The 26695-nt window shown below is 43.2% G+C and overlaps 1 protein-coding gene across 1 annotated transcript in view; it reads left to right on the plus strand.

Moving 5' to 3' along the window:
- LOC147683491 (putative serine protease K12H4.7) overlaps positions 1 to 26695 on the plus strand; it is a 599324-nt gene that overhangs the window by 158933 nt on the left and 413696 nt on the right. The window contains exon 4 of the mRNA XM_086943904.1: positions 4713 to 4848. Coding sequence (XP_086800030.1) covers positions 4713 to 4848 — 136 coding nt within the window. The remainder of the gene's footprint in view (positions 1 to 4712; positions 4849 to 26695) is intronic.

Raw genomic sequence — 26695 nt, forward strand, 5'->3', positions numbered from 1 at the left:
CTTGTTTAAAAGCTGGGCCGGAAGGGCAGGCATTACTTGGCCGGACACCATCCCTTCCATGAATACTGGAACCCGAGGAAGGCTCTGCTTTCGTTCTGCCAGGGGCTCTGAGTACAGGCAGCAGACCGAGAGTTGTGCAAAAACAAGCTTGGCAGGGGGCTGTTCTGTGCCCTCAAGGGAATGCAGCGCTCATTTTGGATCACCTGCCCATAATTTATTCAGCCATGAGGGGTGAATACCACTCCGACGACCATATGTTTGAAAAGAAACTGAGGTGCCGGTGGCAAGTGAAAGAAGAGCTGTGTGGGGTGGTAGGGTGGACGTCATGGGTGATTAAAGCGCGGCGCCCATGTTGATAATATGAAAGCGGGCGCCGTGCTGTGAGAGGAGTAACAATATTGAGCAGGCAGCCGGCCACCATTGTTCAAAGCTAAAGCACGGCATGCCCTCTGCTTTCAAAACCAACTGAAGCAGCTGTTAAGAGAAACTCATTAATGAAAATAGTGCTTACAGACTAAATAACATCAAGTGTAATGGGGTGACCCAGTGACCCTCAGAACCTGGGCGTCTAAAGTATGTGCTAATGTTGGTTCTGTCGGGTAGAGAAATTGCTTTAACGTTACAGCAATATTTTTGCATGGAGAAAAAATATACACACCTAATTTGGTTCAATCAAAAAGCTGTATATTGACAGCATTAGTTTTTTTTCTTTTTACAATATTTCAGTTTTCTGGTTATAACATAGTATGGCTGTCACAGGCAAACAAAAGTTGTTGAAAAGCGACGCAGGACTAACATAAGTAATTAGGTGAGATAGAGGTGACAAGGTGCTGTTGGAGAATGAACTATAAATAGTGCTGTATAAAGGTATCTAAAATGTTCCATTCAATGGACATCCGTCCCTAAACACATGTATCTCCTATCTGTCCAATACTTAATCTGCTTTTCACGTGGAGTGGAGAGGGTGTAGGGTATGAATTGTATAGGTACGTCGACATTTCGACCAAGAGAAGTGTGTGACAAGGCATTCATGTTTCTATGCTACAAGAAACACACCTGTTAGACATTGAGACACAGAAACTCCACAAGAAATGGAGAGGACAGTTATTGGTGTGAAGGTATGCCTGGCGAATATCTATGCCCCAAATATCGATGGTGGTGAGTTTTTTAAGTGTCATAGGGAGGTTACTCCTCCCATACATTGGGATGCCATTAATAATGGCGGGGGATTTTAACTGCGTGATGGACGTCTCACTTGATAGGCACCCGCCGAAACAACACACTAAATCGAACCATTTCAACTGTTCTGCGTGAGGTGATGAGCAGGCTACACTGTATAGGTATCTGACGCGAAACACTTGGGTGAACGGGGTTATACCTGTTACACCCCGGCACGCGAGGTGTGTAGTAGGCTCAACCATTTCCTGCTCGCTCAGGAGGCATGTGGAGCTTTAACACAAACTGAAATGCTTGGCCGGTTTTTATCAGACCATGCTCCGGTATTGTTGGAGTGGGGACCTAAGAGACACAGGCCGAGGGTCCCTCTGTGGCACTTACAACCTGCTACGCTGCATGATTTGATATTTAGAGAGGAACTTAGAGAGGTTGTTGCAGATTACTTCACCACGAACTGGCCAACTGCAAATACCAGATGTTTGGAATGGGACGCTTTTAAAGTTTTTACCTGTGGGGACTGTTTGTCCTTGGTGGGGGGCACAAGACGGCGGCTAGAACTGGAATGGACAGCTGAAGAAGAGAGATTAACCAAACTTCAACGCGAGAGACAGGCGTCTGAGCCAAGCCATGATCCACTCCTGCAGGCGCAGCGCCGAGTATGGGATAGATTGGATTGCTTGGTCCGTCGTGAGGATCGACACCTGCGCCATAGGGTGAGTGACAGGTCTGGAAGGTTATCAGCATGGCTGCTGAAGTGGGAGCGCCCTCCCCCGCTTATACTGACATTACGACGCTCTGACGGAACCATGGCCACCACGCAGGCTGGTGTCAACACAGTACTGTTCTATCATGTAGCCGAAATATACTGTGAGGTCCCAGGGGTGGTGTTGCCTGTAAGGGTGGGGGGGGGGGGGCAGTATCTTCCGGATGTTCCCCTCCCACATCTCACTGAGGAGCAGAGGGAGGAATTGGAGGTAGCACTCCAACTAGAGGAATTACAGGAACAGCAGTGCAAATTGAAGTCTCCATAAAGCTGTACTTATTGGGTGTCTTTCCAGCGCCAATAAAAGGGACACAGATACGGCATAAGTTTGCAGGTTGGGCCTGGTTCTAGAAAAACGCTGTATTGTGATACACTCGATCCTCTCTACATCCCCCATGCTAGATAAATGGAGTGAGGATATATGTGAGTGGGGTGTGGCCGAAGAGTGTCGCCTCAGGGCAGTGAGAGTGGATGAGAACGCTGAGAGAGTGGGGACAAATGTTGTCAGGAGTGTCTTTTATGACAGTTCAGAAGAATGATAACGAAGCTGCACCCTCACAATCTCCCAAACACACTTCGCCAGTAACTAGCGCAGAAAATGTGAATGGCCCCCTAACAAAAACACCAAGCCAGATATACCAGTCTGCCTGAACAGCTGAACAAGGGGGGGGGGGCAATGCCGCCAGTTGCTGCCAGAAGGGTGTTTATTTTCTCTTCATGTTCCCAGTTCCTTTACGGTTTACTTTAATATTTTTTTGCTTGTCGCTAATCCATCAGAAAAGGACAAAAAATGTGATGCGCATTGCAGTTTATAGTAATCCATGGGGTGTGTGGAGATTGTAGAACACCGTCCTGGGTAAAAACTGCTGACATACTGTAACATGTACATGGCAAATTTTGCTGTGTAAGACGATGCAATGTCACTAAAAAAGACAATAAAAAAAAGAAAAAAGTTTACTAAAGGTGCTGTGTACCGGAGGAGCGAAGAGGGAGAAGTCAGATAGGAGAGCGGGATGGGAAAATTACTGAGCGAGGTGGGTTTAGGAGTGTAGGAGGAATGAGGGAGGAATATGAATGGAGAGACCAGCATTCCGATGTAGCCCTAACGGTGGGAAGCTCAAGCATCCTGTGATTCAGGGCAAATCCCTTAATCTCCCGTACCTGAAAAATGAATGCCTGTCTGAAATGGAGAGGGTGTTCATGTAAAGCACTTTCATACTTGCGGGTCGAGATTGCATTGTATAAAACTGCAAAAAAGTGTTGGGAGAAAGTTGTCGGCCCCAGTGCTGCCTACCGGAGCCCTTATCAAGACACCAAGCCACTCTATACAGTGATGCTCACAGAATGGTTGGGGTGTAACCAATGTGGCTGCCTCTGGTCCTCCTAGGACTCGTCCATGTACCATGCTTCCACCATGATTGCAGCTCTGCGTATACAGATAAAAACAAGCCCAATGCCCTTTCATAAAAAGCTCTAAACAAATATCCTACCAAAAAGAAACCCAAATCATGGTGGATATCGAAAAGTACAAAAAGACTAAATAAATTCAATTAAAGCAGTAGGAGGCACGGCGCAGGAGGCAGCACTAACACAACTGTGGCATTAAGAGGAGATAGGAGGGAGGAATGTTATATTTACATTTAAGCAGCTTTGACACAGAAGTTGAACACAGGCAAACGGTATCAGACCAGAAAGCCAAAGAAAAATTAGTCCCTCAAAGAACACAAATAGAACCATAGTGGAATAGGACAGGATTTAGTCCCTGCTGCGTGGGAAGAACGGAAGAGAAGGAGGAACAAAGAGGCAGGACTGACCACTAGCAAGCAAGGATTTTTAAAGGACACTGAAATAAACAAATGGAAATGAGGGGGATGGCTTTAAGCTAACAAGAGAAGTCACAACAGGTCTCAAATGCTCAACCTAAAAATTACAAATGTTAAAAAAAAAAAAAAAATGTTTTGAAATTGTCACATACTTTTGCTACAACTGATTCTCCCACCAACAGATCCTTCCCTTTGTGGGTATTTGTAAACTCAAATGCGATGGTTTTTCACCCGAAAAATGGTTGGAAAGTTATTCTTCTTCCAGAAGGGCAGGGCAATTGATAGGAGTGTAGGGGGAAGTGCCTCCTCCACAGGGTATAAACGTTTCAGTTTTTTTTTATTCATTTATTTCATTTTGTGTGATCCAGGCACAGTAAGTCTTTGTTGGACTTTCTTAGGGTCAACCACAATGGAGTTATGTTCTTTCCCTGAAGGAAATAATCAAGATACATTAATTTAATCGCAGCGTAATTAGATAATGTCTTTATCGTGTTTGCCTTTGTTGCTGTTGCTTCCTCTTTATGTGTGTTAAACATTTTCGTTGTGACTGCTACTATCATGCGAATGAAAACTAGAGCACTGCAGTTAATCACAGCCTCTCTATGAAGCGGGCCAGTGGCGTAATGAAACTTGAGGGGGGCCCCCCTGCAAAGTGCATGGAGGGGCCCCCCATACACTTGACCCCGTCAGGAGCTCCCTGGCCCTCCCATGCACAGTGCTGGAGGGTGCCCCGTGCTGCTGGGGCTATTGTTATGCCACTGAAGCGGGCCTGGGGAAACCATGCTTGGCTGCCCTACCATTGTGATGACCTGGCTCTAAATGGTTTTTTTTGTTTTATTTGCTGTGAATTTTTCTGGTAAGATTAAAACACTTTCTAATAGATTAAGGTGTTTATTCTACTTGTAATGCCACATATGTATTCTGACAAAATATATACTGCTCGTTTTTAGAATTTTTGGAAGTTGTTCAACAGTCCCTTGCCTCATATGACAAGAAATGCCCAGAAACGGTGAAAGCGGCCTCGGACGCTCTGGTAGAAATGCTGAAAGACAAGGGGAACTATGGAAAGATCACAAAAGATTTCAAGTAAGCAATTTTAAAACTATATCCTTGCACATCCAGCACTGTTGGCATATAGAAAAGTTTAATTTCATTCCAGTTTCCACTAAAGGGTTAGTGGGTGCATTATTTATCACAGGTGTTACTTGTGTAGTATCAAATTGTAAACGTTTTGTTCTTTATCAAAAATGTGAATTACCTGCAAGCCCAGTACAGGTTATATCTGCACACAGAGTAAGACAACCCCCGCTACACCTCGTTAATTCTAGTAGGATTAAGTAAAACCAGGGCACAAGTCCTAAAAAAAAGAAGTGGAGGGACTGACTTAGTTTGGCAGTAAGCAAGTGACATAGCGTGCGGCATCACGGCGCACAACATCACACATAGCATCACAGGAATTGACAACATAGAAAGTGCCATCACAAGCCACAGCTTTACAGAGAGTGGCATCACAAGAAGTGACATCCGATCTAAAGCCCTCACAGATCTGTTTAGAGGTCTATCATGTGTACGTTTGAGCACATTGCGAGGATAATAGCACAGTGAACCATGGAAGATATGTGACTTCCACACCTTGCAATCCCTCAGTATTATATAACACATTCTGTACATTCATTTACAAACTTAAGTAATTGATTGTGCATGTAAAATGCACGTGTTGAGCTTTCTGACACTCTGCATTGGAATGAATAGGGCTACACAAGAAAAAATAGTGGCACCTACATTATTTTTCAACGCCTCCTCAGGGGAAGTAAGCTATATATAAATGCAATTTGCTTAATGTAAATACTGGGAAAGACCAGCACATCTGATATTCTTACAGTGCATGCATATCTCCTAAACAGGGACAAATTGAAAAGCTGCCTCTCTTAAGTATGTGTGAAGTGCTAACAAGGTAAGAGCCTTTGATTCCCCTCCGCTTCATTTGCATCAGGCGTGAGGCTCCTGACTGCTCCCAGTCAAGAGACTCGAACAAAAAGAGGCCCGATGACCCCTCAAATTCGCCCTTTGTTATGGGCCCAGCAGGAGTCTTAAATAAGAAAGCCCGTCCCCGCCTGCACGTTGTTGCTTGTTGCAGATGGAAAGCAGACAACATTCATTCACTGCTGAAAGTGTCCCGTGTTTGGAAATTACACCGGAACGAGTTCAGAACATTATTCAGTGCGGCCCAACTTCTTGGCAGGGTGGACGGCGTTCACCCTGTGAAAAAAGTTGATGGATGCTGTCCATGAGCGTGTACTCCCGAATCGTGCCCTGAGTAAAACCCAGTAAATGAGGGTCTAGTCCTCCTTACTTCTCTTATCATACGTGACCTCTGTGTTGATGGCAATGTTCCCTTTTTCCAAACAGTTTATTTTTAGGACTCAACCAACAGACATCTTTGCTGTCTGCTGTGAAAATATATATTGTGGACAGTATCAATACTTACAAAAGGCTTTGGGTCAGCTCATTGCTTATCGTTGGTTGGGTTTCCTGTCAGCTTCACTTGTTTGCATTTTACTCAATAGCTTTTGTTACTCCTCTAGAATTGGTTGGTCGCCTGGAGCATAGCTTCTTTACAATCCTTTTTTTTTTTAGGACTTGTATTCTTGCCCTGCTCACAGAGAGTTGACTTTTTAGATTTTTAATTTAGCACTCCATGGAAGTGTATGTGTTTTCTTGCCTTCTGTCCTGTGTGCAGCTTCCCCATTCACACCTCTCTGCATTCTCAGTGTTGCTTTTGTTGCCCCTGCTCGTAGTTTGACAGTTTCTCCCCCCCCCATCCCTTTTTGTACCCCCTTCAGTTGCTCCCTCACTCATCACTGGTTGCTTGTCGTCTGTAGTTTTTTCTTGCTGTCCCACAATAACCACCGTCCATTACATCCCCCAGTCTCAGATATGTATTTTTATTTTAACCTTTAGGAGGGCCTGGCTGATGCTATCAAGTCTCTCCTTTTTATGAACGTGATTTTCCAGATTTTTTGTTGTTGTGTTCTTTTATTGTACTGCTCCAAGTGCATCCACCAACTTTGAGTGGTAAATTAAAGTAAATAAATTGGCTGATTCATTATGTTGCCCATGAGTAGCGACATGCTCCAGTATTGATCATCACTCTGTAGCCGCTATAAAGTCATGGCATGTACACATGCACCTTGACACACAGACCAGTTTATACCATAGCACTGGACGTTTTTTGTTGTTCTTTCTGCCGATGATGATCCGCATTGGAAACCCAAAAGGAGAGACTTACTGGCTTTGGCATGGCAAGTTTTCTGTGGACCCTTCTGCTTTTAAAGTATAAAGAGGCAGATTGTGAACTTAAAAAATGGTGAGACATAATCCCTGGCCCTTGTTGCACTGTTAGATTGGGGAAAGGAAATCAGCCCCACACCTGCCGCTGTTGGAAAATGTTAATTTAATGGAGCCAAATGTTGCATTATTCTCTAAGATTTTCAGAAGACATTGTGTAAAAGTTCATAGATTGTTCTCTCACTTCTGAAGGACACTCAAGAAAAATTGCAATGATTGATGGATTATTTGGCTGTTTTGATAACACAAGATCTGCCTCCTTCTGTGTAATGTAAACACCTGCAGGATCAATGTAACTTGCAAGGTAGCTCTTGTTGGGACGGGAAAGTCCATCTCATGTTGATGGAAGTGCGCATATGTAATGTAATGTAATTGCCCATTTATATCGCGCAGCAATCGCTCCAAGGAGCATCTAGGCGCCCAGAGTCTCCAGTTCTCCAGCTGCCCTGATATCTAGATACCTAGTGCTGATTTTTAGTCATGGGCAAACACGGATCATGTATGCATGCATGACGTAGTCCCGTTTTATGGATGTAGTCTTGTTAGAAGAGGAGGGGCGCCCAAAGCGCTACTCTCACAGAGGGAAAGGTCTACTGCATGTCCCTGTAGTTAGGTAGCACAAGTGCAATAGAGGCAGCCTGCTGTGTTTTTAGTAATGATTATCAGTAGTGTGAACAGGAGTTTGTTCTGTGGGGCCTGTGAGCTCTCTCATGTAAAATTCTGCTATTGTGTGCTTAACTTTTCCTATGCCTACATCATATTAGCATGTAGCACTGTCCCGTGCACATTTGTGCATACTTTGTTGTGTTTGTGGCTGTGAGTGATGCAATACATAGAGGCTTGTGAGTTCATATTGTAAGCTGAGGGCCTTGGGAAGGCATGTGGAGGACCCCTCCTGACAGATTTGTGTATTGCCACATTACTGAGGTAATGGGTGGCACACACACTGTAGGATAAAGAGCTAGACTCCGCTGTGCACTTAAAGTGTCCTTTACCCTCTTAAAATGTCACTTGGGTGTAGGCGCATCTCAGAAAGGTGTTATGGCTGGTAAGGAAATCATAAAGAGTAGAGCTGGGTACCTTGGTATCCTTTGGAGGGTGACATTTGGGTGTGATCTACAAGTAACTCCTATAGCCTGTATTGAGGGGCTGTCTGGGTTGAAGTTACTTGTGCTGTGCATCATGAACTTTAAAGCATGAAACACTAAATCACATTGGTTTCTGGAAATTGATTGTAAAAAGGGGAGCTTGAGTTTGCCAAATTGTCAAGCAGTCAGTCATTGCTGTACCTTCGCACGGAGAAGCTTGGAAAGAGTCTGCCTTGTGTGACCAGGACTTTGGATCAAGGTAACCAGTTTCTCAGATGGGTAATGGGACATCACCCAGCAAATTTAAGACCACATCCCCTGGAGCCCCAGATTCTTCCTGCCCTCCGACACCAGAGGACCATGTGTGGAGAAGGATAGTGCCTGGAGGAAGTGAGGTGGAATGGGGGATCCGAGTGAGTGGATCCCTGAAGCGCTGTATAAGAAAGTTGCTGCATTGATCAGGCTGTCTGCCTGAATGCTGTCAAAATTCACAGCATTTGTGTTTGTTACATTATGAATAGTTCTGCTGTATGAGAGGACGGCTTTGAGTTCAGCCTCCTGGACTGTTTAACTTGATGAACATCTCTTTAAGCCCTCAGAGTATCAGATCATTATAATCCAAGAAACCACACATGGACTGAGGTCTGAGCCTGATACCTCTGATGTTTGCATCATAAACTTCAGCTGATATGAAATATACAATCTTAACTCTTCTGTCTGAAGTGACTGAACCTGTAAATTTTGTGTAGCTTGAGACAGCTGTTTCCAAAACATTTAGGTTATACTTTATCCATGCTGTATACATATGATTTTATTTCTGTGTTCTTCATCCATGCTGTATACATATGATTTTGTTTCTGTGTCACTTAACCCCTCCCATGCTCATGACGAGCTCAGCTCGTGATGAGCCACTGTGGCCGTGTGCTCATGACGAGCTGAGCTCGTCAGAACGGTCCGAACGCTTGCATGCGGGACTAATTTCCCTGCTGTGCTGAACGTTCTGAAGAAACGGGTGTGGGCGTGACAAGCTCAGCTCGTCATGAGCACTGGGGCGCTGTGCGCGCCCCCCAACACAGTGGGGGAATTAGCCCCGCAGGCAAGGGGTTGAAGGTTTCCATGTAATGGCTGCACCTTAAGGGGGTTGTGAAGCCTGGTATATAGTTCTATGGTCTGCAAGCTAACAGCTAAATATTTGTGTAATTTGGAGAGAATATAAGTTTGTAAGACAATTTACCACATGGTAATACATCTGACCTGCGATGCCTGTGCCTGGATGTTCTCTCTCTGTCTCCTGAGAGGTAGATCCTGTTATGTTATGACATATTTATAGAGCGCACAGCTACTCAAAAAGAGTGTCCCGGCGCTAGCAGATTACAACAAATGAAAACCAAGTATGGCAACTCTAGGCATAAGAGAGGATCATTGCAAGAATAGCCACGTTTTGAGTTGTTTCCTAAAGAGCCAGATGTCAGACAATTCCCTTAATGTGGGCGGGAGTTTGTTCCATAATTGGGCAACTTGAACTTGAAAGGTCCAACCACCTTTGCAAGAGCATGTACATTTGGGTACACAATCAAGTGAAGGTTGGATGATCTTAGGACTCTCCCCGGTGTGTAGAAGTTCACTCTTCTATTGATATAATGGGTACCAGAGCCATGTAGAGCTTTAAAGGCCAATTTCAGGGCCTTAAACTGAATTCTACGGCGAATAGGAAGCCAGTGCAAGTTTTTCAGATGGGAAGAGATGTGAGCCTGACGGCCCATCCTAAGGATCGCTCTAGCTGCCGCATTCTACACCACCTGGAGTTTATTCAATAGATATTCCGGGAGGCCCAAATAGAGGACATTAGCGTAGTCCAGACGAGATGTATTAAGAGCCTGGACTACTGTCCTTCTGTGGTCAAGAGACAGTAGAGTTAAAAATGTACGGATGGTCTTCAAAGTTCCATAGCAGGTCCTGTAGTGTAGTTCCTATTTTCCCAATAGGCCCTGCGCATTGGAATAACATAAACAGTAGTATCGACGTAGAAGTGCGGATCTTCCAGGCCTCCACTGACTATGCTAAACTTAATTGGGTTTGTTACCAACTAGCTCAGAGGTCACTGGAAACTTTCTTCTCTGAATAGGAAGTGATCAGCTTCCCTGGTACAGACAAGAAGGGATTCAGTTTTCCAACAACCGTGCAACATGACAACTTTGCTCCTCAGATAAGAGTCAATCTCTAGAGTCGTGTGAACAATAGACAGTTATTTTACTCAGTCAGTGGTTGTGCAGATTACTTTCACAATATGTAGAGAATAGAGAGACGGGCGTTTTCAATAAAGGGTAACATTTATTGAACAGTCTTTCTTCTTGTACAAGAGAAATGAATTGCCACAATTGCAAGACTTGTGATTATAAAAAGTACGTACAGTAAGAGGAGTATTTGCGAAATAATACTGTTAAAGCATTGATATGGTTTCTTAGCCATACAATGGTTTAAAATGAATAAAACATATATACATTCATATATACATTAGGCTAAAATGCTCAACTGGTGCTTCTAACTACGCCTACCCCAGTGTACCTGACCTAAGCCTAATACTTGGGAGGGGAGTAAGTAAGTAGCTTTAGTTAAGTTGGTTCTGCCAAGGTTTGCTTCAAGAATTCTCTCTAAGGGTTTAGTCAGCACCATACCTCTGGAATAGAATGATGGAGGTCTGGTATCTCCTTCAGGGACTCGATATCCCAGTCACCCGCAAGGGTAGGCTGGAAACGCCGGGGCTGGATTTCTCTGCAGGAGAAAAAACAGCGTCTCTCTCAGCGCGTCGAGGAAGAGGAGGGGCAGCGTCCGCGGGCAGCTTGCATCTGCTGGGCTCTTGCAGGGGGACGGCTGTTCAGCTCCTAAGTTCACCACACCATCGTTCGCTCGTTAGCAGCGATAGCAGTAGCGATAGCAGCTATGGTATCATCAGCATAACAGCAGCAGCAGCTTCAGCAACTTCAGCGTTTGCTTAAGGCAACGTCGGTAATATTTATACCTGAAAGGTGCCTTGTTTGACGTATGTTTTTGGACATAAGACGTCAATAAAGATGTCACTAGGAAGTGATCGTCTATCAGTGCTCATTAGAGTTCTATTACTAATCAAAACATAGCAAGCGGGGTTTTCCCAGGTTGCTGAGTTTTATCTTGTTGAAGAACTCGGAGTGTTAATCTAGGAATCTTAGATAGTAACTTCTGTTATGTCATTGCACTAATTAGCTGCAAAGGAAGTGGCAGAGGAAGCGATTCAGAAATGTGGCTCTGTTCGTGTGAGGCCAGAGACGAGTTTCTGAATATTGTATTTGATCGGTTATGCCAATATAGGGAATAAATATATTTATAGCCGTATAGGGGCATAAGGTCACAGTATTGATCAGGGTCCTAGATTAGAACGCCACACCCACTCCACGAATTCATGTCCATCAAATTACTAAAACTAGAGCAATAAGATGCATGTGTAACATTGCCCACCCCAAAATACATATATGCATTTGAAATAGGCGTATTTGTAAAACGTGAAAATATAGGTACTGTACGTATTTGAAGCATAGAAATCATTCAAAAATTATAGCATATGAAATCAATGAACGATTTTGCAAAAAGAATTACACATGAAAATATCTCTGAATACAGAAAGAAGGACGAGATAATTTCATCACATATAAATGCATTGCAGTAAAATGTGCTAGAGGCTGGTGTCAAGTTATTATGTCTCTAGATGTATCTAAAAATAGACGTAGAAGCTTCTGTTCTCTATGAATAGTTCTACCTTAAGCAAAGAATATTTCGTGCCAAAAAAAGGTGAATATTAAAAAGTGTTCAATTCAAAAGAATTCTTGCTGAACGGGGAAAATAGAGTTCCAACGCTTTTAGCAGTGTTTGTTGTTCAAAACTGAAGGCCGAATTCAGAGTTCATGGGAACGCTGTGCGTCGGAATGCTTCTCTAAAGTTATTGTTTCTGTTCGGGTGAGAACATCATATCAGACAGGCTCTCAAAGAATTGGTCTACAAAATCAGGTGACAGTTCGACCAAATTCGATAGTGCTGTAACTTGGCAGGTGTGAGAATGATTGCGGTCATCAAAGGCTGGATCGGCAATGCTCACAGAAGGTCGTACCTGGGTGATGTTGCTTTTGTCACTCTCTCCACTGTTACCACCTAGTCGTAGTACAGGAGTCTCAATGAATGCTGTCATCAGGATTGGTAGCCGCTGGGGACAACTCAATGCGTGAGCCTTTATCGGACTTAGCAAAGTATCGATATCCATTGGTACTGCTGATGGAAGTGCAAGATAGGTGTCCAACACGCACTCATCTCCGCATAGCATACATCGTAGTACAGGTAAGATGCAGTTTTGCCATATCGGTCTGAATGAAAGGAACCAGGTCATGTTTAGATCTCTCAGCCTGGCCAATCCAAGGACTCTAGTTATTCTGTCCCGGTAGCGCACTGCTAGGATTGTTTCTTCCATTTCCATAGGAGTCATGTCTGAGCTGTGGCTTGCCCTATCGGAGCAGGAGGGTCAAAAATAAAATCCCTGCTACAAGTCCCAAAAATAGGGGTATGCCGCCAAAAACAGAGTGGACAACATTTGGAACGATTCCCAGAATTGCTTGAAATGGTGTAAGCAGTCCCGTAAAAATCGTCTTAAATATGCCTGGGATGCCTGTGGCACTAGACATGTTAAGGAGTTGGCTAAGCATTTCTACGAAATGCACGGGGCAATTTGTTGATAAAAGGTCATGAACCTCCGTAGCTGTCCTTGCAACTAGGAGATCTTACGTCTCTTTTGATGACGTGATCGGCACTGTTGTCTGCAAAAGGACAGACTTCATTTTGCTTAAAGTATCAATTCGTATAGAAGAGAAATGCAGACGAGGCCAGATGGGAGTCTCTATGTCTCCAGGCCCGCTCGGGAGCAATGATTGCATGCAGCATTTGACCATGGAAGTTACGCTTACGAGATAAGCTTTCCCTGGCAAAAGGACACAACATCTGTGATCCGTTCTTAGAATGTAACTCCCATTCGCGAGTTGCATAAAGAAAGGCTCTATCTGCGTTGCAGGTGTGACAAGCTGGTGGCATGAAAGGTTGTTAGAATTACCTTCACAGGCTCCGTGTAAATTAATACCCTGGCACAAAAGTATACCGCTTAGTGAACGTTTACAGTTTTCACCACTAAGAAATACATTTTTGTCGCTGTCACTATAGCATGAATGTGTGTATGGTAATTTCCATGCTGACTTAACATATCCTTTCCCCAATCGTTCATACTGGCCAGTAGGTATGTATTCAAGGCACTTTTTAAATCGGAAAGTTGTTATCGGAATTGTGATAATCCCGTGTATTAATATTGTCCAACAAATATATTCTGGAGGACAGAGTCATTAACCCATTGTCCACTACAGAAAGTGATTTTTCCAAATTAATACAATCAATTTCTCGTATTTTTTCAGCTGTTTCAATTTGTGTGAAACAGCTGAAAAAAATCATTTGTGTGGACCTCCCGCGGGGAAGATGGCGGCCATGACCAGCGGCTGATTTGCAGCGGTGGACGCAGTGCAGGGATGGGATGAAGTTTCTTAACGCGACCTCGGCATCCAGGTTCTCTCCCTGAATAGGAGAGCGGAACAACTACGGAGCAACTAAAAGTACCATCGGAGAAGGGAAAGTAAACTAAAGAACCATAAAAGTCCTTATGGATCTGTCTGACCCTCAATCAAATAAAGCGGGACACAGTAGCGGTGTAAAAATATTGATTCTATGTTTTCCTCTGCAAGACCGGTGAATTACAGAATCCTCAAAGAGAAACAAACAAGGCTACGTAAAGTATCTCGAGGCTGTCTGAGTTACATGTATACAACTTAAACTGTATTGGCGACACCGGCAAGACACAATTGAAATTTTTCAAAACGTAATCCGCCGTAGGAGCATAGCGGCGCTCAAGGGCTGGAAAATACCTCCGGTGAAAATTCTGTTGTCCGATGTCTTCAAGCACTTGTATTGGATGGCGGCTCCGCTTGTTTCTGTTGAGGCTCCTGTCCACAGCTGTGGCGGTGTTTGGTGTCGGCTCAGCTGGTCCTGGCGGAGCTCGCGTAGCGGGGAGGCGGGGTCATCCAGGATCGGCGGGTCCAGCGAGGCAAGGCGGAAGTGGTTGCAGCTTCAGTAGACTTGTGAGACGGTGTAGTCTGAGCAGATCCAGCGGCCCGTTACGGAGCAGTGGAAAGGCTCCGTGTTGCAGCACACCAGCTGAGGTGAGGCAGGGGATCTCCCTGTTAATAGTGGTCGCATCTATGCCCCCTAAAACCAATACAGCTGGGAAGACAAAGAAAAAGGGTGGGGCGGATGGTGCCCCCATATCTGGCAAATCAGTCTACAGTGCAAGTATGGATAATGGTGTAAACATTGGCCTAGATGGGGCAACGCTGGAAACGGGCTCAGGATGGGCAAAGCTGCAGCCATCTGTGGGTCAGAATTCCCCTAAGATCAGAACTAGGCAAGCTACAGCAACGGTCAGTGTGGTTGAAATGTTGAACCGGAATGAAAAAAAAAGAAAGCTGAAGGATATTGAGCCAGTCCTAGAAGATGTGGATCCTGGAGTATCAGTAGTAGCTGTAACACCCCCGCAACCTGAACCTGAACTTTCTGTAACATGTGAGTCCATCGATCGACCTGCATTATTACCAGACAGCACTCTTGAGGCAAATCCAGGCAAAAGACCCACAGATCCCTCAGGCATGTCAATCGGAGGCTGCCGTGGATGACATAGCAGGCGGGGACAGGTCTGAGATAATGCACTCAGAGTCTCTAGATGTCGGATTGGGGTCTGGCGATCTCGGGGTCTCCAGCAACAATGAGACCATCACCTTACTACCCTCGTCAGTGCCCTCACAAGATATACTTCTCTCTTCAACAGAAGGCTCAGCAGCTCCATTAACTAAGGAAGGTTTAACTACAGCTGATGCATTTAAAGAGGGTACCAGCACTAGCTTTGCAACGGGCTCGGAAAAAAATAGGGGTCTACTTACCAATCCTAAAGGTAATAATATCTGTCCTGGGGTTGTTCAAGGTGAGAGGGAAATGGAAAAGGAGAAGACCCCTAGCGAATGCTTCTTCTCTGTCACAGAGGAGGCCAATTGGTCGGAAGAGGATGATGAGCTACATAGTTCAGATATCGATGGCAGCAACCCGGAAACAGAGAGTGACAGTGAAGCTGGGTTACCTTCATCTATCATAAAGAATGCACCACCACAAAGAGATCATAATGCGCTGGCTTGGGATCATTCCCCTACAACATCCCTTCAAGGGAATCTTAATTCGGAGTCATGCAACGTAAACTCCAATAAGCCCACACAGTTATCATTGATGACGATGATGGAGTCAATCCATCAAGGAATAACGGCTCACAGAGAGGAAACCAGAGCAGACAGTATCAAATCCCAGGCGGCGATAAGAAAGATGAAAGTAGTGGTTAGAAAGCTCTCTAAAGCCTGGGTAAATGTCGGTGACAGGGTCTCAAATTTAGAGGAGAGGGTGGTCGCCACTGAAGCCGAGGCGGCCGCAGCCACGACCAAAGTAGAAAATCTTGGAGCCCAAGCAATTGACATCCAGTGGAAGCTAGAGGACCTTGAAAACAGGCAAAGAAGGAACAACCTCAGAGTCCTGGGTATTCCGGAAGGGGCAGAGGGACAGGATGCTAAGTTGTTTATAGTCAAAACATTTGAGAAAGCTTTTCCTGACATCGCCGGTTAGAACTGGACCACTGAAATACAGAGAGCACATAGGACACCCTTTAGAATGAAAAAAAATGCCAGAGAAGGGGACACGCCTAGAGCAATCTTAATCTATATAGGCAATTTTCTTCTCCGTCAGTCCATCTCAGAGAAAGCCCGGCCAGGTGCTAAAAGAACATTTGAAGGAGGGTCCTTCTTTGTCAGACCGGACTTCTGTCATTCCACCGTGGAACGAAGATAGAGATTAAGGCAATTAATCAAACCTTTTCAGGACAAAAGAGTCCAGGTCTACCTTATCAATCCTGTTCAGTTAAAGATTATCCACCTTGGCAAGACCTTGTATTTCTCCTCGGAAATCAAGGCCCAGGAGTTCTTGGACTCTATTTAGCATGTGTCGTTACTGAATGAAGGCTTAGGCTTAGATTAGTTCAAGGTTCAGTTAGAGTATCACTTAGTAAAGTTTGTTACTTTAGGGAGATTTGTGGTGTGATTTGGGGGAGTTTTGTAGGATAATTGTGGGTGTATATAAGCCGAGGTTGACTTTGGATCTATTAATTGCACTGTGTTCATTGCCGCACCCATCACTTGCACAGACTCCGTCTGCGCGCCTCACCGGGGGGTGAGTTGTGGTCAGGGGGGGGGGAGGGTGGGTCTTTCGTGGGAGGGGGGGGAGGGGGAAGAAAAAGAAGCAAAAAGAAAGTTCATGCATTAAAAATGTTTGTTGATACACTGGAGAAGTTGAAAGTGGTTATACATGATATTGCTAGACATAAGATAAAATGCGATTGGTTAGTTCGTTGGTTGGTGTCTCTCCAGGGTCCAGGGTTATGTCAAAGATTAAGATAATTAGTCTTAATATAGGTGGATTGAACGACTGGAAAAAAAGGGAAAAATTTGTGGAGTATGTTAAATTAGTAAACCCCGATATTGTCTGTCTACAAGAGACTCATCTGCCATGGAAAAAGAAACATTGGTTAAATATAAGGGGGTATGAAATATTCTCTTGTTCCTCGCAGACCTCAACTGTAAGGGGGGTAGCCATCATTGGTCGGGCTGGATTGGGTGGGGTCAAAAAATCAAAAGCTGACCCGCTGGGAAGATGGGCTATATGTGAACTGGGATTAGGTATTACTCTCTGCTCAGTGTATGGGTCTAATTTGGATGACGCAGGGGTGATGGATCACATTGAAAGGGAGCTTACCAACTGGCCATCACCTGTGGTATTATGTGGTGACCTCAATATCTCGGCAGATTTTACAGGTAATACCCAATATAAAGGAAGAAAACCCCGGGTATTCAGGGCAATCTCCTCGATAATTCCTTCTTACGGCCTGAAGGATGTCTGGGGCAATTTAAAGAAAGATGATCCTGGGTTCACATACTTTTCACACCCATTTAACAAATACACAAAATTGGATTATTTTTTAGTAACAGCCACTCTCCTCAGCACTGTAGAAATTTTGATGCTCCCAAAGCTAATTTCGGATCATAATCCTCTTGTCTTGAACCTGTCTATTACTAAACCAAGAGAAAAAATGAGACCATGGTCCTTCGATAGAAAACTTCTATTAGACAGTAATTACATCGCACATATTAAGAGGTGGTCTCAATCATTTTTTGATGCCAATAGATATAGTGCTTCTCGTGGTATGGTTTGGGATAGTTTCAAGGCGGGTTTAAGAGGAGAGACTATTAGCTTTTCTGCACGGTTGTGGAAAAATATAAAGGAAGATAGGGAGGGACTTCTGAATAGGCTGGCAAAGGCCGAGGAACAACACAGGAGAGATGTATACAACGGGATTCAGGGTCCTCAGAGTCTAGATAATTTAAATACAATAAAAGCAGATATTCACCGGCAACTAGCAAGGAAAGCGGCAGCAGAATATCAGACTCGCAGATTGGGAATGTATGAAACCGGTGAGAATGCAGGAAGGGCCCTAGTATTAAAGATAAGACAGGCTACCTCAAAAAATATTATTACTGAAATTAAAGAGGGGGAGCATACCTATAAAAAACCAACAGAAATCCTAGAGGTCTTTAGGCGCTTCTATCAGGCTCTCTATAAAGAGGATGCAGATACAACCTATCCAAGCAAGAATTGGCAGGATATGGGTAAAAATTTGTTGCCCAATGAGAGGGAAATCTTAGAACAGGATATTACTATGGAGGAGCTCCGACAAGCACTGAAAGATTTATCAGCAGGAAAAGCAGCAGGGCCGGATCTCATACCCCTGGAAGTTTATAAATATCTGAGTGAAGAGACGGCTCCTCTACTATTAGATCTATTTAACGGGGTTATTAATACAGGCACCATACCTGAGTCCTGGACCAAAACCAATATAGTGGTCTTTCATAAAAAAGGCAAACCCAAGGAGAGCCCAGGTTCTTACCGGCCTATATCATTAATAAATAGCGACAATAAACTTTATGCTAAAATATTGGCCACTCGAATGGGGAGGATTATTGCAGGCCTCGTCTCCCCCTGGCAGCATGGTTTTATCCCCGGAAGGGGTACCACCGACCATATAAAAAGAGCTATAACCCTGTTTGATATGCATGCCGGGGAAGGGGAGGGGATTGCAATGATCCTCCTCGACGCCGAGAAGGCGTTTGATCGGGTTAAGTGGAGCTTTCTATGGAAAGTGTTGGAAAGCAGAGGATTTGGCCCCCGATTTCTTCAGGCAATCAAGGCCATGTATCACACCCCAACAGCTAGTATCCACCTAATGGGTGAGGGCTCTAATCCGATCCATATCTCGAGAGGGACAAGACAAGGGTGCCCATGTTCACCTATCCTATTTGCACTGTATATTGATCCCCTGAGCTGTCACATTATGGGTAATATAAATATCAAACCAATTATCACTAACGGATATGCAACCAAAATCCTCGCTTACGCGGATGACATAGCCATTACTACTGTGGATCCTGCTAGCGCTATGAGGGAACTAATTAATGTTACCTCCGATTTCGGTAGTGCATCCGGATATAGATTAAATGTGGCAAAAACACAGGTTCTATGCTCCAGTAAGACAGTCAAATTGGATGATAGATATGTGGACTCTGTTGTCTATTTGGGAATCACAATCAATGCCCAGACACAGGAAATTATTAAGGATAATTTCTCACCATTATTGTCGAAAATGAAACAGGATCTAAAGCGGATCGATACTCTGCATTTATCAATTATAGGCAGGGCTAATGTCATTAAAATGACAATGTTTCCAAAAATTTTATATAAATTCAGATCTATTCCTTTTAAAATTGATGATATTTTGATCAGGGAAATGGAGGCAATTTTTATGAATTTTATCTGGCAATATGGTAAGGTGAGGAGATCAATCAAATTTATGTCTCTCCCTCAGGAAAAGGGTGGTCTGGGTATACCAAACCTAAAATTCTACCATTGGTCTTGTCTGCTTACAGATATGGCTATACTTTTCTTCCCTGCTAACACGATAAATTGTCAAAGCGGTATTCCGTCTATTTATAAGCTATTATTAGGGAATGAAACCTATGGGGTACTACTAAGACACTATGACAAACGTTTCTTCAAGTCTCAAGGGTACAAAATGTTGGAAGATATTTATACAATTTGGGCGGGGATACAGAAGAATCAGAATATTCCGAAGTTCAATAAACACACTCCACTTTGGAACTCAGGGCTGTTCCCCAACTTGAGCACAGACGGGCCCTGGAGATACTGGGAAAGACAGGGAATCACCTCATTGGGTCAAGTGATGGTAAAGGATGTCCTGAGGCCCCTAGATCTCCTGATGTCTCGGTATGCACTTCACGGTTCTCAAGAGCTTAAATACATACAATTGACTAATACAATTAAATCCAAGAGACCGACCATAGATGTATCTAAAGAATGTGCACTTTTAGACTATATGAAGGGAGGCGGCCGTCGCATAAGGAAAATGTATGTATTATTTTTGGATACACTGTCGGATGATTTGCTCAAGACAGAAACCACTTGGGCAGGGAAATTAAATGATCCCGATATCGATTTAGATAGAGCCATTCTTATGGATAAAAGGTTTTTAAGATCTTCAAACCTAAGAGCACAGCATTTTAAAACTTTATTCAACCTCTATTACACGCCGGCAAAATTATTTGACTGGGGCAAGAGAGCAGATCATAACTGCCCCAGATGTGGCAAGGGTCCGGCAGATCTGCTCCACATGTTTTGTTGCTGCGAGAAATTAGGACCAATTAAAAGCGAAATAGTAAAGTTTTTAGAGGGGCTGCTAGATACTAGGATTGATCTATCCCCAACACTATTAATTCTCGGGGCTGATACCAAAATGGGTTTGAGTGTAGAGATGGAGGCACTTGTTTTTATAGCAACAGCAGTCTTCAGAATATTAATTGCTGCTGCTTGGAAAGACACTGAGGCCCCAACCTTTCAGATGTGGATGTGTAGGCTATTAGGGATTCACAACATTAAATCAGAGCTGTATGCATTGAAGGGTGTGAAATCCAGAGATATGGGACTAAGGATCTGGTCCCCCGTGGCAGCATGGAGGCGGTCAAAAACCCTGGGCTTTTAACTTGTTAAACATCCACAGTATTACTTCCTGCATAATCTTAATATATTATTAGCATATGTATTTTTCGCTATATTAATGGTTTTAATTAGCTCGAATACTCTTATTAGAAGTTGAAAATCTGGCAGCTTTATTTATTCCTTGATATGTATAACTACTTGGTAACGTCATGCTAGTTTGTGTTCTCTGTTATGTATTTGATATGATATTGTCATGAACTTTCAATAAAAAAAAATAAAAAAAATGTTTCAATTTGTGTGACTTTCCAAGCCTCGTTGTATGCAGCAAAGATGCTGGCCGCTATGAAACGCTTTTGACGCTGTTTGCGTGGTCCCATAATAAAATCGCGCAAATCAGCACCATCTTTAAGTAAAGACAAGTGTTGCTTAATTTCAGCCAGTGTGGATGATCCTAGCCATTCAAGGCAGAGTTTCCCTACACTGTATGTTGTTACTATCCCTGGATGTTGTCTCTGGGAGTATCTAGGGTCTTGTCTGGTCATTTTTAAACCCTGTGTTTTATTCAGGAATCTATCTTGACAGTTGTTTGTGTCAGTAGGCCAGATTAACCACTTTTTCCAATCAGGATGTGTTCTGTTTAAATGTAAAATTTTAGTTACGTCTATCTCAATATCTGTTGTTGCATTTTCAGGTATTGGCTTTGGAATAGACAGTTTGTTAAGGTCTTTGATCTTAGCTAGGCCAAGACAGGATGTTTGATGAATTGTGTCATTTAAAAACATCATTTGTTCTGGTATCATGCAGGTTCTGAATAATGCTTCTAGGCCTTGTACCTGCCAATCTTTCGTACCCCAAATGGTTTTTGTTTCAATGTTATTTTTCCAATAATCAAAACCAAATGTCATCATTTTTTCATAAAATGCTTCTGAATATATCAATTTAGTGTTTGTCAGCATTGTTTTCATTCCTGTTTTATCTAACAGTTTGTAATAAAACGTTTCTGCATCACTGGTGTTAAACCCTGAGAAGTACTTGCATTTCTCAAAGAATGTTTTAGAACTGCTTTTAGGTGGTGTAGCAAAATGTTCCCATTGATTATACTTAAAAACATTTCTAGGCTGTGCATATTTATGCAAATAATGATCGCCATAATGTGTATAACAGAACAACTGTTCATAACTAGACGAACCTTGTAAATAATCATGTTCTGTGAATCTAGCTGACATTACTAAATCAGACATCATGTCATTATTACTGTTAAAGTCCCAATCATCAGAGAATGTACTAGGTTTTACAAAGTCACTTAAGGAAACCTTCAGTTGATGAGGATACTTCAGGATCTCGACCGGACCATAGATCTCATAGTCAGTTTTCTCCCATACTACCCCACCGGGTATTGGAATGGCTGTGACATTTACTGTTGACAGTTCTCTTTTCTTCACGTGGCATGATCTGTGTGGTTTGAGGACTAAGTTGATGTTCTGACTTGCTGTGTCCATTGAACTATATTTTCCCTCAATGAATTTTCCCAAACAAAGTACCATGATGAGCCAAAGCAGGAGGAAAAATACACCTAGACCGAACCAGAACTCTAACCATGGAGAAATAAGGTAGATTTCCTTCAGTTGATGAAAGAGTTCCGTTGCTTTTTCTTTAAAAGTCTTTTTTTGTTTCTGGCATCACTTCGGGGTTACTTTGATCCTCGAAAAGTTGTCGAAGTCGATGAAATAACCAGAGGCAGTTCTGTCAATTGTTGGGATTGTTCTTTCAATTTGTCTTTCGGTAGCACTTTCTGATGCCACATCATAGTAGACTGGTGTTTCGTGACAAACTGTTTCAATCTGTGTCTCAAGAGGCACGAATTCCATGGCATTATTGCATAGTCCTTCTTTGTGCACTGCAGGCTGATCGAATGTGATTAGTCTTTCAGTTTGAACCTCTTGGATTGTTGCAAGTTTGGGTATTCTGTTGTTTCTTGGGAGTCCACTGGGCCTACTGTTGATTATAGGCCACATGCTTGTCGTTTTACCAGGTCGATTGATACAACTCTGTTCTCCTTTTTACCAGCAAGGGGCGGTAGTACTACTGATCTTTTTCCGGTGACTGCCAAGACAGGTACTGCTTTTCTGTAAGAAGGCCCAAATTCCTTCTTCACCGCTATTTTTTCTCTGACCAGATCCCCAATCTTTGGAATCCAGATAGGCCTTGCTGGGGCTGTTGCTTGTGGTGCCTCGTCAGTGGTAGCTGGCTGTTGCTTTAACTTTATGTTGCTTAAGGATTTTCTTGTTTCATTCAAGTCCTGTAAAACAGCCAAACGATCTTTGATGTCAAAGTCTGTTTTCTTATCTTGTACCACTGATACTTGACTATCTAAGTCCTGAACTCTCATTCTAGTTCCGAACAATAGTTCGTATGGGCTGGAACCTTTTAGAGAATTTCTTGGCAAATTATTAAGACTGATCTGGACACTTATTAAATGTTTGACCCACCCAGCGCCTGAACCTAATACCTTCGCTGTTATAGATCGCTTTATGTCCCGATTTTTTCTTTCTACCACAATGGGGGTGTGACGGACAAGAATACCGCAACCCAACTCCCATGCCGGCCATGGCCTCCTTATAAGCTCGAGAGCTGAAAGCAGGACCCTGGTCAGAATGGAACATGGCAATTGCGTATGTGCCGATAAAGACTCGCAGATCTTTTATAACCGTTCTGGCGTCAGCCGAGCGCTGGAGGCCACATTTTTTAAGCGTGTTTAGCCTTAATGATGTACAATGGGACGCGTTTCTCTTTTTTGATAGCGCGGATAGATCGCCTTATGCTTTCTATTAGGGCTTCTGACACTACACTGGCCGGTTCTCCACTGCGATCTCTGTTGCAGTCTTCACAGTTTTTTGCAAACTCATGAATACCTTCACTCATTTCCGGCCACCAGTACTCTGATTCTAATTCTTTCAGAGAGTCCCTGATTGTTTGGTGTCTCAGACCCAATTCCATATGTGCTTCCTGTAATAGGAAGCCCCTCCGGTCCCTGTTTGGAATTACCCTATCCCCCACTCCAGGGATTCGAGCAAAAGGAACGGATTTTGCATCGATTACGTATGCATAATTGAGTGGATAGTTCACGGGTAGTGCTCACAGTCGCCATTTACGGACGTTTTGACTGCCAGCATGGTTTCCCCGTCTATGTATTTCTCTGCACGCTTTTTTGTGGCTACGGAAGCCGGTTTAGTTGCTTCCACTGTGGCTGTGTTAGCCAATGAATTCCCTGCAACATGAACGCCATCACGTTGAAGACTCTGTGCGTGTATCACGTGAGTCTTTTGTAGTTCTTTCTAAAAAAAGAGCTACCTGTTTCCAGAGCAATTTATGCTTTATTGTGGCACCTGTGTCATCTTTGTAATCATTTTCAATCCAGCTCTGCAATTTGTTATTGTAAGAGTTGACGCAAAAATGAGAATCGCACACGATTAGTGTCGGGAATTCACGTTCTGCATTTTCAAGCTCCATCTTTAAAGATCTGATTTCAGCTCTCTGAGCCGAACAGTTTCTTACTGATTCAGTTTTTGTTACTTTCGGTCTGAATTTACTGCACAGCCAACGACCTTTAACAATCGCACAGGCTGCATCGTAGGATTTGCTCTCTACGTTGAAATGCTGTACAAATCTATCTGTATAGATTATAAAGGCGTACTGTGGTAGAGGCAGAAGTTCGATTGGCAGAGGATATTCTTCTTCATATTCTAAATCATTCAGTTCTTCGAATTGCGGGGCGAAATAGTATTTCACTTCTTCCGCTCCTAGAGAATCTACATACTGTATCCATTTCGGATCCAGTGACACTGTAGGCAGGTTTACTGGGCTGAATAGCGCCTCGAAGGCGGATTCCGCTGTGAGGATATTAATCCTTTTACCCTGTGCTAATTCTCGTTCATTTGTTAATGCAATTTGCACTGCTTTCACAGTATTTTCTGTGGGACTGAATGTGCTTTCTGCTTGTGTGTACAAGTGAGATTTAATTGAAATTGGTACCTTTTCTCCCTCATTAGAGGTCAGGTACGTGAATCCACATCTTCCTAGGATGACTCGGATTACAAGATCGCGTGTGTTGTCACGTGCATCTAATTTTGTTTTTGCTAACATGTCTGTTTGCAGTGATCTCAAAATTTCTGTGTGTTTTTGAGTCCAGGTGATTTGTTTAAAATCAGGTTTAATTAGTTCGTAGAGAGGTTTAACCCTCTCTGCGTAATTTAGAATGTATGTTCTTCCGAATTTCAGGAAGCCTAGAATCGATTGTAAATTCTTCAGCGTTTTTGGAACTTGGAGTAGTTGTCCGCTAGGCTTTTTCCTTCACTTGATAATTCGTATCCTAAAAATAATACTGTCAGATGGGCAATACGAGACTTTTTAAAGTTGAATTTGTAACCCTCTGCTGCGAACCCAAGTATAATGGTGTTCACTCTTTTCAAGTGAGTCTCCAAGTCGTCGTCTGTGAGATAGATATCATCTACGTAAGATAATGCCTCATCATCATATATTTATAGTAACTCTGTTACTCTAGCTGAGAATAGTCCTGGGCTGTTCTTGAACCCCTGTGGGAGCCTACAGAAATTTTTCTGAGACCCCATTACGGAGAAAGCGGTCAAATACCTGCTTTCTGGTGCAATGTTTTGACAAAAGAAACCATTAGATATGTCTAATGTCGTTTTATATTTTTTCCTAACTATGTTGTTCATTAGTGCAGCACTATGCGAGTTTTGTACTACAAAGGTTTTGCAACATGCATTAATGTGTCTGTAGTCCAAAACTAGACGATATGAATTGTCTGGCTTGGAGACAGGAAACAAAGGATTGTTCATTTGAGAGGTGCATGTTTCAATCACCCCCTGGTATTCAAGTTGATCTAAAATCTCCTTGACTTGTTTTTTAGCTTCTTGCTTAATGGGATACTGCCTTTGGGCAGTTGGTTCACTTTTTAACTGGATTTTGTGAGGAGGTGAGTCCTCATCCCATCCTACATGATTTTTATATAATGCAGGTGCCTGGGCCACTGCCCATTTCCTAGCATAAGTTTATTTTTTGTGAATCAGAATGTGATTCGAGAAGGCAGGCATAATCATTTCTTCGCCACGAGGGCACTCCCTGGCAAACTCTGGGGGCCAATCTTTTTCAGCTAACAGAATATCATAGCCTTTTGAGAGTTTATCCCAAAATAGACCCTTTATTTTCCTAGTCTTATCACCCTCTATACGCAATGTTATTTCGTATATCTTATGGGGCTCGCTAAGTCTGGTGTCAGCAGTTTCAACCTGAATGTATTCATTAGTGTCCACTGTCTCCAGATGACTCATCAAGATCTTGCGGGCTATACTGATTTCTGCTGCACTGTCTAGCATTGTCTGTGCCCACTCCCCGTTTTTCAACTGTGTCCTCAGTATTCTCGGCATGGTTGATTACTCAAATACTGGCTACCTTCTTTTTTGGAAATTGAGATTTTTTTACTCTGAGCAGGTTCCTTGTCTTTGGACTTGGTGTGCTCTCCTGGGTCTGACCGTCCTCTTCTTTCCGATTTCTGCGAAAAAGATCGAGAGGGACGTGTATCAATACTTTGATATCTATCAGGTTTTTTCAAATTATCCCTATTTCTAAGGTTATATCTTTTCTCAGAGGGCTCCCTCTGGGGAGACTGGTGTTCTCGAGTCGGAGTTCTTTCCCTCCGTCGAGGAGACCTTCCTCTGAACTGGAAAACTTTTACCTTGGGAGTGGATTTTTTATTTCCATCCCAGCTCTTTTTAGGAGTGTTTGAATTATTTTTAATAAATAATTTTTCAGGATTTTCGAGCAGTTGAGGTTTTACTGGTTTCCCACCCAAGCTGTCTCTACCTAGTTCTTCATAGCATTTCTCTATGATTTTGGCGAGCTCAATTGGCTGATCTGTTATATCTGTTTCCTTCAACTTCTGGCGGATCGCCACAGATGCTGCTTCTCCTTTTATGTTGGCTAATAATATAGCCAAGACCTGCTTGAAGTCTTTCAGTAATTTCATACCAAGAGTTAAAGCAAGTTCTGGACCGTATTCATTTTGAATCTGTCTTAGTACATCTGGTATTACCGCCATAGACGGAACACCATGTGTTTTTGTGTAAATGGAAGCAAAGACTGTACCCCAAGTGTCACAGTCCTCCACGTGTGGTGCGATTCCCATAGGAAGGCAGATGGTCAAGATTCTG

The sequence above is a fragment of the Lissotriton vulgaris genome, chromosome 11 (genome assembly GCF_964263255.1).
Source record: "Lissotriton vulgaris chromosome 11, aLisVul1.2, whole genome shotgun sequence".
In the NCBI taxonomy this organism is placed as follows: Eukaryota; Metazoa; Chordata; class Amphibia; order Caudata; family Salamandridae; genus Lissotriton; species Lissotriton vulgaris.